Source organism: Schistocerca cancellata, chromosome 6 (genome assembly GCF_023864275.1).
Source record: "Schistocerca cancellata isolate TAMUIC-IGC-003103 chromosome 6, iqSchCanc2.1, whole genome shotgun sequence".
Classification (NCBI taxonomy): Eukaryota; Metazoa; Arthropoda; class Insecta; order Orthoptera; family Acrididae; genus Schistocerca; species Schistocerca cancellata.
The window spans coordinates 441,657,500-441,676,590 of record NC_064631.1 but is presented as its reverse complement, the minus strand read 5'-3'; the positions used below and the strand labels follow the sequence as shown (position 1 = coordinate 441,676,590).

The 19,091-nt window shown below is 42.2% G+C and overlaps 1 protein-coding gene across 5 annotated transcripts in view; it reads right to left on the bottom strand.

Moving 5' to 3' along the window:
- LOC126190768 (hepatocyte nuclear factor 4-gamma) overlaps positions 1-19,091 on the bottom strand; it is a 218,508-nt gene that overhangs the window by 186,779 nt on the left and 12,638 nt on the right. Inside the window, exon 1 of one of the 5 annotated variants that reach the window (XM_049931294.1) lies at positions 9,379-9,540. The exons of the other annotated variants lie outside the window; for them this stretch is intronic. Coding sequence (XP_049787251.1) covers positions 9,379-9,499 — 121 coding nt within the window. The 5' untranslated portion in view covers positions 9,500-9,540. Of the gene's footprint in view, positions 1-9,378; positions 9,541-19,091 lie in introns of those variants that run through there. 5 annotated transcript variants of the gene reach the window in all.

The window sequence follows — 19,091 nt, the reverse complement described above, 5'->3', positions numbered from 1 at the left end:
CTTTCAGCACCATGACTGTACGTCATACCAGCGCGCATGTATTGCCCGTATGGACGGCGCAGCTTTTCCATTCACTGAAATGTGTTTTCCCGCATCCTACACGAACTGCCAGCTGTAGCGTAGATGTAGTAGTACATATTTCGTACACTACTTAAAATTGTGCATTTACTGAACATGCTGTAGGAACATCGGACACTATCTGTCGGAACTGTCATGAACAGAAAGAGCCTACCAACAAGCTTCAAAACAAGGAAGCTGAAGTCTTTTAGTGTTCTATTCTAGCGCTCAAATGGAAAAATAAACGTAATTTATACTGGTTTCCTACAATACATCAGGCAACATAGTCATAGCTGTACTTTCGAAAGGAGATTTTACAAGAATAATAAAGCCAAACATTCTCATAGATAATAACAAGAACAAGACAGGTGTAGTCCGTGTCAATCAGCTCTACAGCTACTACCCATTCGCAAACGAAACAAAGAAGGGGCGCAAAAACTTTTCTTTCACGTTTTTTCGACGTCTGCTGTAAATAGTTTTATTTTGCACAAGGATGTCACCAAGCAAAAGATATCTCAATAGAAATTTATACCAAAGGTTAGCATGGATCTGGTAGCTGCAGGAGCCAGAAATTTTGGTCGCCAATTTTCAAAAAAGGTACCACCGGTGACAACTAAGTAAACGCCACGTACCACTGTAAAGATTAGTCTGACACAGAAGAGACTGGCAAGCGGATAAGCAAAGAACGCAGGTCGTGCTACAAGGACAAATGTTGGTCTTAGTGTACCACAAGGTTTCATGACTACTATTTGGAAACAAATTGTGTGTAAATTACATATAATCGTTTTTGTCATAGTGTTAAAGAAATATACAGTTATGAAGTTACTTAGGGTTTTCGTTTCTACGTGAGACCTTCGTGAGAAAATGTAAAACTTCTTCCGGCGGGGGATTTTTCATGTTTTTGACAACGCTGGTACACATGCGACCACATGTGTACGCAAGGATATTTCCTCATCTATAAAGTATGATGCTAGATGCGTGCCTCTAAGTTCCTTGACTATTGTATAATTATTACTTATATTTGCTAGAAACTCGCCAGTCGGCATACGCAATCGAAGAGGAGATATATCAGTGTTTAATGTTGTAGAAGAGAATCAGGAACTTCAGTTTCGTTCAGCCTACCGCCTTCATGCAGAGCAGATGACTGTACAGGGTGATTCAAAAAGAATACCACAACTTTAAAAATGTGTATTTAATGAAAGAAACATAATATAACCTTCTGTTATACATCATTACAAAGAGTATTTAAAAAGGTTTTTTTTCACTCAGAAACAAGTTCAGAGATGTTCAATGTGGCCCCCTCCAGACACTCGAGCAATATCAACCCGATACTCCAACTCGTTCCACACTCTCTGTAGCATATCAGGCGTAACAGTTTGGATAGCTGCTGTTATTTCTCGTTTCAAATCATCAATGGTGGCTGGGAGAGGTGGCCGAAACACCATATCCTTAACATACCCCCATAAGAAAAAATCGCAGGGGTTAAGATCAGGGCTTCTTGGAGGCCAGTGATGAAGTGCTCTGTCACTTTTCCCTTTGCACAAACACCCATTCTCTGTAAACTGTTTATACCAACGTTTAATACACCACCTATCAGGAGGTTTAACACCATACTTCGTTCGAAATGCACGCTGAACAACTGTCGTCGATTCACTTCTGCCGTACTCAATAACACAAAAAGCTTTCTGTTGAGCGGTCGCCATCTTAGCATCAACTGACGCTGACGCCTAGTCAACAGCGCCTCAAACGAACAAATGTACAACTAAATGAAACTTTATAGCTCCCTTAATTCGCCGACAGATAGTGCTTAGCTCTGCCTTTTGTCGTTGCAGAGTTTTAAATTCCTAAAGTTGTGGTATTCTTTTTGAATCACCCTGTATTATAGGCAACATACATTGTATACGAACGTCGCAGAACTACTACGTCCTGTCGCCTCTCGGGGCATAATCAGTCAAACGAGGCCTAGTGTCACCGGGAAACGTCAGCGAACATTCAGCCTCTCACAAAAGTTGTCTCCCGTGACTTTGTAACTCCTAGACGTCTGCCGCAAATATTTTTAAACACTGTATACATACAAACGCAGGTATGTGTGTCGGGTATTGCTAACTACTTATTAAAGTAGATGAAATTCGCACGCGTCTCAGCGCTCTAAGTTCGCAGCACTGCGCATAGTTAGAGGAATTCGTGCCTATTTCCAAAATTGTGGAAACTTAATGCACTGAAGAAACGATAGGAGTTGTAAGGGGCATGCAGTTTGTGGTTCTAATTAGAGAAAGAGCTAGGAAATTCATTGGTATCTTCATTTTTCCATATATGCAGTATAAACAAAGATCGCAATATTTTGCAAACAAATCCAGTTAGATTTTTCATTAGCCCTCCTGACATCTATGAGTCTTAAGGTAGCCCGCGAAAAATCCTTGACGCAAAAGAAAACAGCGCATTTAAGGGATAAATATTAAGGTACACTCACACAATACAGAATTTATGCTTTGCATTTTTGAAGAATAATAATGACAATTTTAAAAGTAACAAGGGCCTTATTTAGGGCTGGTAGTATACTTACGTAATATACCTAACTAGCAGGTAGCTTCATTGAAATTCATTGTATTTATTGTGTTTCGATACAGATACACGTTCTATATATTATTTAACAATCTTATTTCCATTGATTGACTGAATTGAGGGCGTCGATGGGCATCGTGCACACACCCATAATGCATCTGATTCCCGATTTTTGTTTCTCACTACGAACGGAAGTACGAAACGAAGCACTGGGCAGGTGCGAGGGGCGGTCACTGCCATGGACTCGGAGTAATAATTGGCACGCCAAGAGAAGTCGCGCTCACTCAAAGGGCGATGAAGGGGAGAGTAAGGGGAGAGGGCAGAGCAAGTTGACTGTTCAGAAAACAGCAGCATGGTGGTAGAAATTTAATAATGGAAGCCTCGCGGCTGTTCGAAAAGTACAATTCCCACAAGCACTGATGCATCCCGTTAGCTCATCGGCTAATCGCGACCTCCTGACGCACTGTATTCTAACTTCCTTGGTTATCGCCATCGATGTGTGAGCTACTCATTTCGGATCTTTCATGTACTCGACCATTTCTGAAGTGATTACGAATTTTAATGCGAATTGTTAGCAGTGCCCAGAAGTCGGGACGTTTGAATTCCTGCGTAAGACTTAAAGGAGATAGACCATGACACCCCTAAAAATTGAGACTTTTCAAGAAAATCGGAATATCCATAAACGGTAGACAAAACAGCAGCAGCTGTATCCTGGCTGCCTCTCATTCATTGTTCCACCAGGTGCAACAAACATACTCTGTGCACTACCTGGTGATCTGCCATATCTCCCTTGGTTGTTAATTACTAGATAGAATAATACGCAACAGAATAGACGGAAGGTTAAAGAGGTACTACATAAAGCTGACTGACTACAGAATACGTAATACTTCAGTCTTGAAGTTAGAAATGTAAGAAAAAATAAATGAAACTCAGGATACATTGGCTGATCTATATGCAGTCACCGATGGCTAAGATAGAAATCGTAAGACGAGTTGGGATATAGCGAACAGACCGGAACGTGTCCTACAACTTCGCAAAAATAAAACGGGAGTAATTCAAAACAGAGCCCAAGCAAGACTTTTTCGTGTTGAGAGGGGACTTTAAGTGATTTCTACGCTTATTTTTAATGTTATTTAACAAATATGCACCAGAAGCAATGAAAACGCATCCTAGGAAAAGGTAAAAGTAACAAAGAATCTACGGACGACTATGAGGAATAGAATGACTAATTATCACAGTATCTGAATTAAGGGTAAACGAAGGAAAGAGCGAAGCGATGAAGGGTAGTAGAAGAGAGTGACGAATTTCTAACCATTCTGCGTGTAGGAGACACGCTAATTACACAATGTAACTGAAGCAAGGGGTACATCAGAAAGATGACTGGCACAGGGCATGAACGCTTTCTTCAACCGAAAATTTGTACCATCAACAAATAATGATGAGAAATTTAACATGTTATCAAAACTATACATCTGCATCAGAGAATTGTATGAAAGCAAAACATACACTGCAGAAGATCGGAGAAGAAACTGGACCTTTATAAGTATACTGGAGGGAGATGCTAAATATTAGTTGGACAGATAAGTACAAAGTGGTAAGTTACTTGAAGAAACAAACAACGGGAACGCCTTTACCAGAACAGAACAGACTGGTGGCTCATGTTCCAAAGTGTCTAGGAATAGTTAACTTCCTACAGTAAAGGGAAATTGATGTGGCAGAAAAAAATCAGAAAACGTAAAACGCGTCGTCGACAGGAGCAGAACTAGACTGAGGTAAACGGAGCATTGTGCCAGGGGTCCCGAGAACAAGGGACCTTTTCGCGCCCGAAGGAAAGAAAGAAGAATAATGCCGAAATACAATGGAGAGGAGAACTAGAAAAATTATCAAAATCGATCTGTCTACATCTACATCCATACTCCGCAAGCCACCTGACGGTGTGTGGCGGAGGGTACCTTGAGTACCTCTATCGGTTCTCTCTTCTATTCCAGTCTCGTATTGTTCGTGGAAAGAAGGATTGTCGGTATGCCTCTGTGTGGGCTCTAATCTCTCTGATTTTATCCTCATGATCTCTTCGCGAGACATACGTAGGAGGGAGCAATATACTGCTTGACTCTTCGGTGAAGGTATGTTCTCGAAACTTTGACAAAAGCCCGTACCGAGCTACTGAGCGTCTCTCCTGCAGAGTCTTCCACTGGAGTTTATCTATCATCTCCGTAACGCTTTCGCGATTACTAAATGATCCTGTAACGAAGCGCGCTGCTCTCCGTTGGATCTTCCCTATATCTTCTATCAACCCTATCTGGTACGGATCCCACACTGCTGAGCAGTATTCAAGCAGTGGGCGAACAAGCGTACTGTCAAGTGACTCGGATTTATTTCCATTCATAGTCTTAACTTGGGATAATCAGACAAGGGCTACTGGTGCTAAACATGAGGACTTCTCGACAGAGGCATTCGAAGGTTATTTTTAAGCCGTGCGTGTGTAGCGGGGTCGATGAAGGCGACCGATGGAAGGCGATACTGCTGCCGAGATTGACAGAGTCGTGTCTCTCGTGTGTCGGGCCTATAATTAACTCCTCGTCGATGGCACTGCTAGATGTACCAGACCAGGTGTACACAACGGCGAAAGAAGTCACGTACATGTGATACTTTCTGCTAGAAACGTGTGTCACCAAAATGAAATGCAGCGTTAAGCAATGTCGCTTATGACGTCCGGCCTATCGCACACAGTATCGTTTGATCTCCGGCAACATCTACCTATCTAATGCTAGAGGCGAGAAGCCACGAAAATATGGACGAATTGATCTATGTTTGAGGATACGAACTGCATCAACAATAAGTCGATGAATTTAATTATTTGTAGCAGAAGCACTAATTTTAAACTGCATTTTATTCCGTTTAAAGCCAAACTGTAGAAGACGTCCAGGATATGAAAGAAAATTTACTTTTAAGACAAAAATAGAGCTTATGACATGAAATCGACCTATAATGCATTACAAATTCCTATAAATATATGTTATTTCTTATTACACGTCCGTGTAAAATCGTGTGTGTAAGGAAACCATGGTGATACACTCGACTGATTGAACATTATCTCTACGAGCTCATACAGAAGTTCACTTGGCACGGAAACATCACGGGAGAGTGGGCAGTTTGTAATGGGACAATTTTGCTGTAATTACAAGATTTATAAAATCCAGGATTCTCCAAGACAAACTGCTGCAGAGAAATTGTGATAAACAGTCTAGATAACTGGTTTGCAAAAACAAACTACCCTGATTACAACTACTTAGTCGGAAATCCACGAGTCCATTACAAGTATACGTCTTTAATAAAATTATTTACCTTGTACGTCCGCAGAAATGTGAAATCGATTTTACCCCTATGTTTTGTGTGTCACGGACTGACTGAACTCTGATGTCTGTTGATTGGCCTGCCTTCTGACTAATATCGTCGTGCCGTGCTTTCCATCCTTCTTTGCGATCTTCAGTTCGTTGTAACCGCTTTGGCAAGGCGCTGCAGCAACTGGCGTTGTCAAACATTTCGATGTTTGGCTAAGCATCTCTTAACCTTATCTTTGAAAAACACTTCAAAATATTCAAATTGGAAGCCGTATCTATCCTCTTCATCAGCTCTTCTGCCTGCAACTTGAAAGAATCTATTTCGTAACTACCTCCACTGTTTCTGTATCTCTGCTCTATTTGAAATCAGCTGCATATTTTTCAAAATAATATATAGAATGTTCGCTTTACAGGGACAACAAAATCTAAACATACAGGTTGTAAGTGCAGATATTTCTATTGGTGACTAGGACGGTGTACTGAACATCATTACATCAGTATTTCTGTCATTTGCCGTTACAAGCCGTTTGTTTTTAGATTGGTTAGTAACTCCAAGTATATGTGGCAACAGAAAGCCAATAATGCGTATTTTCCCCTGGGCAGCAGGTCGTGAGTTGGAAGTGTGGACGCAAAACGCTCAGTATATACTGAGTGGCGTAGTCTACTAGTCTACTTCGTGGTGCAGTACGACCGTGCTGATAGCACCAGGTGGTAAAGTTAGTGATGTGTTTGTGGGGAGACTGTTCAACGAACAGAAAAAATGTTCACATGCTGATTTTTGTACATATTAAGGTAGAAATATCTACATTTATAACCGTTACACCCTATATAAGTAGGACCTAAATCCAGTGACCTAATATCTGAGAAATGCATCTTATTACCAATGATAGTGCGTACATTTGTTTACAGGAGCGTTCACCTCAGAGCCACAGAATATAGCTGTTTATAGGATCAACGACTAAAAACGGAAGGCTTATTCTTGAATTCCTTTTTGTGTACTAGTCACATCGTACCAACAGTATTATATGCAGGGGAAAGTAAATTTCATAACCGACCCCCACCCCCCTATTTTTTGCTTTCTTCCTCAAGTACCGACTCCTTAATCTTCAGCCGCCATAAAATCGGAAAAATCAGAAGCATATTTCCTTCATCACGTGCTTGCCGACCTTTGAGATCCTATAATAGCGTAGCGGAGTAGCGACAAGAACTCCGTAACTGAAGGTGAGCCAGTTGTCTAGTTGGCAGTTGTGTGGAACATGCGCACTGTTGGCACATAAACCATGTTAGCGATAGAAGTTTGTTTGGTGGTAGTGGTTTCTTTCTGATGCTATTAGGACGAAACGACAGTGAAGAAACGACATTGTGACAACAGCGCGCGTATACAGCCGCGGGCAGAGGGAAAGGCTACTTCTCGTAGGCAGAAGATAGGAACATGTGGGATAGGAGAACTGACGTAACCGTCTATCTTTCTCGTTTTTGTTTTTCCCCGGAAGGTTTTTGTGCCCACTCCGTGCCCATGCCGTTGGCGGTGGTCTATCCTGCCAACCCTTCGGTGCGGCTCTGTTCGACAACTGCAGTATCTAGTATCTTGCCGGTTTTTCGAACTAATTAGCGTTTAAATATTCACCACTCGGTAGCTACTCTTCGTCTCAGTGACGGTTTACGCAATCGGGAACATGCGCAAGAACCGCAAGACTCAGAAGCAGACAGGCTGCACGGAATCTTCCCTGTGAGCACGCGATGACGCAGCAGCTTGCGCGCCTGGACTCTCGTCTGACGCGTTTATATTGTCTGCCAAGGCCGCATCGTTTGACACTTCGCTAAAGCAATATTTTCTCGTTCCTTGCTTACTATCTGCGAAACGTTTTACTGACAAACATTACACCGGTCGCAGTCAACTACAAAAACTAAAGCCGCAAGAGTCACACGTAAATCTCCATCAAGTCATCCGCACTTAACAATCGCATTCATGCCCACACGGCATTCCATACGCAAGTTGGAATTCATCGTTCAAACATAGTGACAAAAGTTCTTGTCTCACGTAAACAAATCAGAACCGACGTCGTCTATCTGCGGTAGAAATACGCATATTTCTTTGAAGCGAATCATTCCTTATGGATCATACGAAGCACTCGAAATGTAATTTCTCACAGGCCCCCTGCACATACTGTTACACAACGCCGTCAGATGTTCCTATAATTCTAGATGTTCCTATAATTCTGTCTCCCGAAACCACATTTTACGCCTTTAGAAATTAGCAGTAACATTTTTTGGTGGCTCGTGGAGTCAAAAGAGATCTACAGAAATTAACTGTTAAAAATAAAAATGATTCTGATGCTGTAGTATGATCTCAGAACACTAGTTATGCAGAGGTTATTATGGAGGTGCATTCGAGCGCGGAGAACGAGGAACAAATTTTTCACCGGACATTCAGACATGCGTTTTCCTTATTTTTCGACATCAGTCTAGTTCAGTGCTGGGATGGTTCCTTCAACAAGGGCCACAGCCAGTTTCTTCCCTCAGTTATCTCGAGTCCGAGCACCATTTCCGCCTCCAGTGATCCCGACACCAATGTGACTTTACTCCACGGCGCGATGTTACAAGCTTTCAGGGATGATGGAAAAGAGTAAGTGTATAACTTGGGGTAGAGGACTATGGCCCGGAAAAAACCGAGTCGAAAGTTATAGGTTCTGAGCCTCTGACAGGGAAATACATGTACCGGTACTGTTGTTGGTAAGATTGTACGGTTGGAAACTTTCAGAGGTGGTAGTATGGTCAACAGAAGAAAAAAAGTCCAATAAGTATGGGATCTAAAATGCGTACCGTAAGAGCTACGAGCATATGTACCGTGATACAACTCTTCTGCGCAATAAGTCCTCTTAGCTCTTAAGGTGTGTATTTTAGAGTCCAGGTTTACTACTAAATGTTTTTCTTGTTTTGGTGTACCCTTGAAAGGTACCTACCCTACCATCTTAGCAACAACAATACCTGTACATATTTTTTCCACTGTCAGTGGTGTCAGAACTATTTTTGTTTATAACTTTTGACTCGGTCGTTTCCGGACCACGGTCCCTTACCTCAATTTGATACGTTTACCGTTCTCCATCATCCCTGAAAGTTTGTAACGCCACGTATTCATCCTGTGTAACTCCCCACCCTTGTGGATTTCGAAGAAGATATATCGATGCAGTTTTTCTGTGGGATTGATGTAATTTCGTGTCTAATGTCTCACACTGCAGAAGAACACTACTGTTTTCTGTTCTGGACTCGACAATCGAATTTAAACCTGATGTACGGTGTACTAAGGGAGCGACCGGGCAGCATACTGCACTGGCAGTGCTGCGTGGCCTGAGACGTCAGCGGCAATTATCCCCATGCGCCGGACAGGCTTGTAATCGCCAGAGGCGGGGTCACTTACTGAGAGAGCGCCGTCTCCTGGCGCGGTCGGCCAGCAGGGACGTGGTGAAGCCGCGAATGCCCACGGTGACCATCTCGATCAAGACGAGCGCGTGCTGGCTGCGTCGCGGCTCGCCTTGCATCCGCGCTACGGAGACGCGTCACGCGGGCGGGCCAAGGCGTCCGCCGACCGGACAACTGACGCATCGCGCCGCGGTGGGCGGCGCCACGCCACCACGCGCTTCCCGCGCCCAGCACCAGATGGCAGCTACTGCAGGCCGCACTCGTTTCGACTGCTGTCGACCGCTGCCCTCGAAAGATCGACTGCTCCAGACAGTGTTTCACAGATTCGCCCTGAAACTTCGATTCCCGTAGAGCACAAGTCGAAGTTTGGCCGCTACATCCACGCCTTCACGGTCGAAGTCGACAAACAGTTGCGCGGTGAAGTTTGACATCGGAACTAGTCGCTTAAATAATTTCACTGCTGTTATTTTGACCGTCGTACGGCGGACTCTTAATGCAGTAGTGGAACTCCGTACAAGGGCAGGGTGCTTGCAAAAGTAATAGTACATATAAAGCATATATACATCAAAGACAGAAAAAATATCACGGAATTGCTGAATTTCTTCCATAATATCACTAACAAATAACGCGTTTGCATTTCTTGGGTGGAAACTAGTATAAACACACTCACTGTTGTCCGCAGCTCGTGGTCTTGCGGTAGCGTTCTCGCTTCCTGCACACGGGGTCCCGGGTTCGATTCCCTGCGGGGTCAGGGACTTCCTTTACCTCGTGATGACTGGGTGTTGTGTGTTCATCATTATTTCATCATTTCATCATCATTGAGTCGCAAGTCGCCGAAGTGGCGTCAACTAAAAAGGAATTGCAATACGGCGGCCGAACTCCACCGCATGGGGCCTCCCGGCCAACAATGCCATACGATCATTTCATTTCATTACACTGTTAGTACTGTGTCCAACATTTGTCTTCCTAATTACCTCAAAATTCTCTTAGGCATTGATTTTGTTATGGTTGTAGTTCTTGTAGTGGAGTTGTCGCCCACTCTTCTCGTGTTGCTCGCCGGCCGCGGTGGCCGTGCGGTTCTAGGCGTTTCTGTCCGGAACCGCGAGACTGCTACGGTCGCAGGTTCGAATCCTGCCTCGGGCATGGATGTGTGTGATGTCCTTGAGTTAGTTAGGTTTAAGTAGTTCTAAGTTCTAGGGGACTGATGACCTCAGATGTTAAGTCCCATAGTGCTCAGAGCCATTTGAACCATTTTTTCCCGTGTTGCTCGCTTAGCTCACATGCGGCCTCAAATTGCTTACCATTGCGATACACACAGGCCAGACAAAACATCGATATCTTTATCTTCAAATTACTTTTTTGTTTTGCAGAACCCTGCACAGATGCAGTATCTTAATAAATAGACTTTCGACGACTAAGTCCTCAAACATTCAAACCAATTCTGTTTCTAGCATCTCAGTGTACGTATTAGAGTTCATTCTAGTGTTCACCCAAGCAACACGTGATTTACCTTTAGTGCAGCAGGCTTCCAACACCAGAATTTCTGCTCATTCTAAACGGGTTCCCTGTTCTCAAATCACGCCAATAATATTGAAATTAATACGGCCAATCTAAATTAAATTACTTATCACTGTAGATCACTTTATCCCGCTCTGAACTTCATGGTGGATGTTTTTCTGAGAATACTGTAGTCTGTCTGGATGTGATAGCAGGGATCTGCAGGTGTTTCTTGAATGCAGAATGTTTGTCATTTGATAAAATTTGTCTCATACGTCTGGCAGTTATCGGCAACTGAGAATCAGCAATAACCTGAGAAGAATAACGGTTTGTCGCCCTTGGTAACCATTTCGACGCCTCATAATTTTCTACTCTGCCCATCTTTTCTGTTCTGTCCATATCGTGTACCCAGTCATGAGAGATTTTCAGTCACTGTACGGTTCAACTTCTTGGCGATTTGACTAGTAGAGTTCCATTTCCTTGTATGGACCGATTTTTGCTTTTTCATCACTTACTAACTTTTCAGCGTGGCATTATTACAAACGTGATTTATGTACACACCACGGACTGTCACTGATGTCTGCTTCCTATCTGTAGTAAAGGCTCATACGCACTCTCTCACACCACACCTGCTTTGATATCAATAAATTCGAAATCAAATTTCGAAATAATGATCCTTTACTACTATTATGCAGTGTAGGTGAACATGAGATGGGAGTTATGATACTGTGAGAAGCATTTGACAGAGAACTGAAACGTTTGAGTCGAAACAAGGGCCATGGAATAAACGACATTCTGTCAGAAGAACATGTACCTTTGGGAGAGCCAGCCATGATGTAGTTATTCCAGTTGGTGTGCAAGATGATTTAGGCCAAATACCTCCAGACATTAAGAAGAATGTAGTAAGCCCAGTTCCAAAGAAAGCAGGTGCTGACATCTGTGAATATTACTGGACTGCAAGTTTAGTAAGTCATAGCTGCAAAATACTAACTCTAATAATTTACGAAAGAATGGTAGAAGCCAACTCGGGGAAGTTCAGTTTGGATTGGAAGAAGTGCAGGAACACGCCAGTCGATACTAGCCCAACAACTTCTCTTAGAAAATATGTTAAGGAGAAAAAAACCTACGGTTATATCAGTTGCAGATATGGATTTTTTTGTTTTGTTTACTATGTTGACTGGAATACACACTTCGAAGTTCTGAAGGTAGCAGGGGCAAATTACAGAAGGCGAAAATTTATGTACAAAGTGTACAGGAACCAGACGACAGTTACAAAATATTAGGGATATGAAATGAAAGCAATGGTTGAGAATGGAGTGAGAAGGGGTTGTTGCGTACCCCGATGTTGTTCAGTCTGTGCAATGAGTAAGCAGTAACGAAAACCAATGAAACATTTGGAGAAGGAATTAAAATTCAGGGAGAGGAAATAAAAACTTAGAGATTTGCCTACGACATTGTAATCCTGTCAGAGATAGTGGAGGTCTTTGAAGTGCAGCTGAAAGGAACTGACAGTGTGTTAAAAAGTAAGTGTAAGATGAACATCAACGAAATCAGAACATGAGTAATTAAATGTAGTGGAATTAAATCAGGCGATACTGAGGGAGTTAGACGACGACGACGACGACGACGACGACGACGACGACGACGACGACGACAATAATAATAATAATAATAATAATAATAATAATAATAATAATAATGTCTTGTTGCTAGGGCCTCCCGTCGGGTAGACGGTTCGCCGGGTGCAAGTCTTTCGATTTGACGCCACTTCGGCGACTTGCGCGTCGATGGGGATGAAATGATGATGATGATGATGATGATGATGATAACACAATACCCAGTCCCTGAGCGGAGACAATCTCCGACCCAGCCGGGAATCGAACCCGGACCCTTAGGATTGACATTCTGTCGCGCGGAACACTCAGCTACCGGGGGCGGACTAGGGAGTTAGATTACGAAGCGAGACACAAGAAGTATTAGATGCGTCTTCTTATTTGGGCAGTAAAATAGCTGACAGCTGAAGTAGAGGGGATATAAAATGTAGACACAAAGACAAGAAACGCGTTTCTAAAATAGAAATTTGTCAACATCGAATATAGATTTACGTGTTAGGAAGTCTTTCCTGAAGGTATTTGCCTAGGGTGTTGGCATGTGCGGAAGTAAATCGTGGACGATAATGAGTTTAGACAGGAAGAGAGTAGAAGCTCCTGAAATGTGATGCTACAGATGAATACTGAAGATTAGATGGGGAGATTTGGTAACTAATGAGGAGATACTGAATAGAGCTGGGGAGACTGAGTTGACAGGCCATATCCTGAGTTATCAAGGGATCACCAATTTAGTAATGGAGGGTAGTGTGAGGGTGAAAATCGTAGAGGGAGACCCAGAGCTGAATACAGTAAATGCATTCAGAAGGATGTAGGTTGCAGCAGTTATTCGTAGACGAAGATGGTTGCACAGGATAGAGTAATATGGGTAGTGGGATCAAATAAGAACAGCAACAACACGGTGTACTTGCACCGAAAACGCGCTAACTTCCGGGTGGTTTCCCAATTCAGGCAGCAGTCAATATTTGTTTATAAATCTTATCTGCGGCTCTGATAGTTGTCCTAATAATGTCCGAATGAAATCGCCTTCGACATGCAGCCGAGTAGCAACATATCGCATCTCCGCCGGTCACAATAAGAATAATGTTCTTATCTTAACTAAAGGAAATTAAATATTGCTTTCGTCGTGTAGCTAGTTTTCCTCTTTTGTCTGGAGGGAAGTCGGACGGTAGGAGCGGCAACGCAGCAGATAAGGCTAGTATTTGGAGAACCGTTGCTAGGAGCGCGGCAGCTGGCAGGGAATTGTCTACGAAATGCTGGGCTGGGAAGCCAACCGACGCCACAGCTCCACATAGGTGCGACCACGCAATTCCTCATTCCCCGTGCGTTAGTGCAGACGCTCGAAAACAAAGGTGCACGCGTCAGAACTGCCTGAAAGTGTACAATGAATCCAAGTTCACTGTAGTATCCGCTGAGTCTATATCTATACAATCCAATACTACTGTGAAAGTTTGGTATTGTTCTTGGAAATGCATTTTTTGCAGAGCTAAAAAAGGACGGCAACAACGCTTCTTCATCTTAAAACCGATTATTCAAATCCAAGCTTAAGGTACTAACAATGATTACAAAATTCACCGTCTTCCATTACATTTCTTGTGTAATAAAATTGTTTCACGACATTATTTTCAGATTTACAATTAAAATGATATTGTCAGTATTAGCGCGTATGCTTCTCACGTTATTCTTGTATTGTAGACATCTTGATATATTGTGGACAACGCGCTAATCAGAATCAAACCACTAAATTCATTGGCACTATTGGTTTTAACTGGTTTTAAAAACTCCGCCTTCCACAAAACACAGTGCTTTTTTCCTTTTCCCTGACATGTATCGATGCATTAGAGATATCTTCGGTGGCTCTCGTTTTACCTCTGTAAAACATTATACGAACTTTTGGTCGGTTCTTTATTTTAGACGTAAAAACAAAAATCTGTGAATTCTACTTTGTTGCCTGAAACTGCATCGATTTTAAACACTGAAATATTTGAGCAGTCTTGCTTTTCTGCATTTTATGGCACTAGAATGTGCCGTCTGCAAAGTAGGCGGTAGTATGTTTCTTTGCTCGAAGAGCATCTGTCTTTTACACTTATCACGAGAGCAACAGTACCAGTTTTTTTTTTTTTTTTTTTTGCTATGTTGTGCATCCCTTGCTGTGTTTCGTGGGTTGTACAGGTAGGCAAAATAAAACTGACGTGGAAAAAGATTTCGTGCACCGTAAGATGGACAACCCAACTTTCATCATATGCACCTGAGGTTGATGATGTAAGCTGGCTTGCCCATCTTATGGAGCACTAAATACTTTTTTTTTTCCAGGTCAGTTTTATCATAAGGGGCGATCAAAAAGTTTACGTTTGAGGTCGGTACTGCAGCGTATACGCAACGTAGCGCGACTCCTAGGCAGGTATACAAGCACTGACGTGTAGACAAGACCTTAGTTTATCATGCGTGTATTTCCGACGTGCGTGCGGTAAATGTGGAAACTTAAAACTACGGCGACATTATTACCAAAAGCGTCCAAACAGGACCAAACGTGCTGTTGTTCTTTTCTTGGATGCCGGAGGATAAAGACTGGTAGACATCCATCGGAGTATGAAGAACGTGTATGAAGCAGCGGTGTTATCCAACCTCCTCTCGTCCCAAGAAGTTCAAGAGCCAGCTGGAAAGGCGATGCTGACCATGCGCTTTAATTACAGGATGCCATTGCTTATTGATTTCAAGTCACCTGGTGCCTCTGTTACTGGGGAACGGTATCTATGCGATTACCACACCTTCGGTCCCTTAAAAAAGGCCTTGAAGGGTCGACGATTCCTATCGGACGAGGATGTGCAGTAGGCGTTATGGACTTCGTAACACAGCTGGATACGGAGTTTTACCGAACTGGCATCATCAGTGTAGTGTGTCGGTAGGATTACCTCACTGCTCACGGCGATTTTGCTTTATTGGCATACCGATTCTGAACTGCACGGTCTTCGAACGGATACTTTTCTAATGTCACTCAAATGTCCATCGAGTAATTATTCACACTACTTTTCACAATTTTTCAACACAGGAAAAATGCAGTAGGAGTTTCTAAGATGATTATTTCAAGCTTTTCCATTTATTAGATTGCAAATCATTTAGGCAGAGGGCTGTTAGATCTAATACACTATTATTTTTACCATATTTTTCAGACTGGCTTCCAGAATAAGCATCTAGTCTATGAACTTCTTTTCGTTAGAAATCACGGTGCGAAACACTCACCAAAACTCCTCTAAATGCATGTTCACTTCATAAGCAGGATGATCACGCATAGCTGTTGTCAAACAGCGCAAGGTATTCCCAGTAAGAAGGGGAGTTATGCTCTTTGACGTGCGCCATTCATTGTGTCAAAATCAAGTGCGAAACAGCACCTTAATGCCTACTATCCTGGCAACAGACTTCTGCCCACACTGTACTTGAAAACTGTGTGACCATTATTATTTATAATTAGTTGTTATGCGTTCACATTTTTTCAAATCGATTTATGCGATTTAGAGGATCATCAGAAGTTAGACTTTTAACGAAGATTACTTCTTACAATCAGTAATATAATTCGATTCTTGTAGTGGCGAACTGGCGTCCTATTCTTGCTATTTCGGTAACTCGTGACGCAGATACCTCTGCTTACCTTTAGAGGTGGTACTGAATAGCCGTTCCTCCTCATGATTCCCGAAGAATCCTCTGTATAATGCAAGGGATGGGCTGCGAAATGCGGTAACGACCTCTTGTAAATTGTATCTCGCACGTGAATTGTTTGTGGCCACTCAAAAGTGGGCAAATATCCCATTTTTTTCGACAGTACGGACTATGCCACAGCTGGCGCCATAGTTGCTCCAGTGTATGAAACAATAGCTGCCAAAGAAGGGAGACCTTATTGTATTTGATTGTAATGGAGCAAAACGAGGCGTTCAAGTATTCACACCACTATCGAAAGTATTTCTGCCTATAATGTCCCTTGCCAATCCAGGGTACTTTCTTACAGAGTTTCATTATCAGTAGTTAAGCATCTTAAGGAAATGCGAGATCACAATCAAACAAATACAAAAATGACTTTCTCTGTAGACCTGTATTAAGCACTATGAGAACACTTTTTGCCATTTTAAGAGGAAGTATGAAGAGATTTTACACCCTGCTTTAGATCTGCAGGGAGCATAGCCTTTAGGTGGAGTTAACCCTGCGTTGCTCATGCACAATGACCACTTAAGAAAACCGAAACCGACTTCATCTGCTCCGTGGAGAGCACCAACGAACACGTAGTATTTTTTGTAAGTGAAAATAAAATTATTCTGTGAATTTGTTGATGGTGTACCTGAGACATTGTCCACAGCAGTCTTGCCACAGTAAAGTATTAAAATACAGAGACGACGGACAGTGACATACTACTTTAATTCGATTGAAGCAGCCAAAGTACTACAGCAAGGTATCTCATTTCCTGACAGAGAGAGAGAGAGAGAGAGAGAGAGAGAGAGAGAGAGAGAGATAAAGTTCACGTGGATTTTTGAATGTAGAATATCTACAAAAATAAATCTGTTTTATCATATCCAGCAATGAAACTTTAGAACATAATTGTGTTTACACTGAGATATCTGTAATCAAAATTCCTTGGCCTCTTAGAATTTGATAGTGTAGTCTAATTTCTGTTTGTCATCCAATACCTCCTTATTGACAGTGAAAAAAAACCGTAACATGAACATTGTGTGAAGTTACTGACAACATTATTTCTAGAGAATAAGAGTCTTGTCTGCGTTTCTGCAGAACCTGTTCTCTTGATCCTGAATTCATGCCTCGGCTAAGACAGTTCTGCTAGGAACAAGACGCAGAGAACAGCAACAGCACGCTGCACCAGGGGCCGCCGTAAGTTTCGTCATGTGCCACGGGGTTATCGTCTACTGCCCTCAGGATCGCTGCCCGGAATGCCGATGACAGAACGAGCACGACATCCTCCTCATGTTTGTGACGTCACCAGCATTTTGCCGTGTGCCTTTTAGGCAACATGCTGGGTCTTACGAAGCCATTACTGCTTCTGGACACAAACACTGCATCTCTACCCTAAAAAGCAGTTCTTAACAACAACCAGGTCCTGTATGTATATACAATCAACGATCTCATTTTCCAGTTCACTAAAAAATATTCGAATGCTTTCTGTTGTGCCTTTCGAATCTAACGTTTTATTTTGAGAGACAAGGTACCTAAACCCATGAATATACATTATTTCTGTTCTTTTATTATGTATTTCAAGAGTGCATTTCAGATAAAGAAGTAAATTTTTAACGTTGTTTCCAATCAGAATACTTACCAACTCTATAGCGAACGGTGCTGAAGTTAATACTACTGTGGAATAAAAGTCGGCATAACGAGTGTTTCGGTTGACAAACTATGCACTGTGTATGCTTTTAATCTGGTACACGGAAGGTGCAGTATGCTGGATTCGATGATAGATCTCTGCAACATTAATGGGGATGTGTGAAGCAACGTGTGTTACATTTTATATACAAAGGGTTTGAAAAGCGTTCCTTGAAAATATGTCCGAGTGGGAAAGTAAACAATTCTTACGAATCTGGCAATCACTAATTCTTTACTAATTATATTTGTGTTAATCATCTTTCGTTCTTTGGTAGCAACAGCTACACAAAGACTAATTCAACAACACAGTTTGATAACGTAGTTTAACGGCATTCCTGTGAAGTAGGTATACTTCCCGGATTCTTGAACTGCCCATCCATATGTCATGAAAGGGTCCACAAACCTGATGAAGCCAAATTTTGCTACAAACCGAATATTGTTCTATTGTTTATGTCTTTATATCTTTCTTTTCTCAGACAACCAAGAGTTTGGGGGGGGGGGGGGGTGCACCCGCCCCCTCCCGAGAGAGAGAGAGAGAGAGAGAGAGAGAGAGAGAGAGAGAGAGAGAGAGATGGGAGGGGGAGGGGGGGGGGAGTTATCTGATTCGTAGCGCGCAGAATGTTACTTTGATAGCGTTCAGTTCGATAATGTTAAGTATGTCACTCAGAGTTGCTGATATTCCATATATTCTATTTTGTCGTATTAGATTGCAGAATGTGGCTATAGCGGCGTCTTTTTTTATAACTTATTGAGGAAAGCAGTATTACCAAGACACTTCACGGAAAAAATTATTTCATGATATCATGAGCAGTATTTGGACAATTCTTTTTCGTCGCAGAAATATGTAAGTTTTTTTTATTCCTCCTGTCTCGTTTATCTCTAACTGGTCAAGAAGTTGTAGACGATTAATTGGCATATAAAAAGACTCTGCTATAACCATATTTTACAGTCTAATACGACAAAATAGAACACGTGGAATATCAACAACCCTGAGTGACACTTTTCATTAGCGAACTGAACGCTGTAAAAGCAACATTCTGCACACTACGAATCAGATAAGCTATTTAACACCAAAAAAATCAAGATCCATTGACGTTGAAATACAGGTTTAGACATGTGAAGGTATTATGTACCTACGTACAGTTCTCAACTGCATTCGAGCGACATTTGAAGAGAAGTATAGTGGCAGGGCCAAGTATCTAATTCATACCCGATGATCGCTAAGATTTTAAACTGATGAATATGT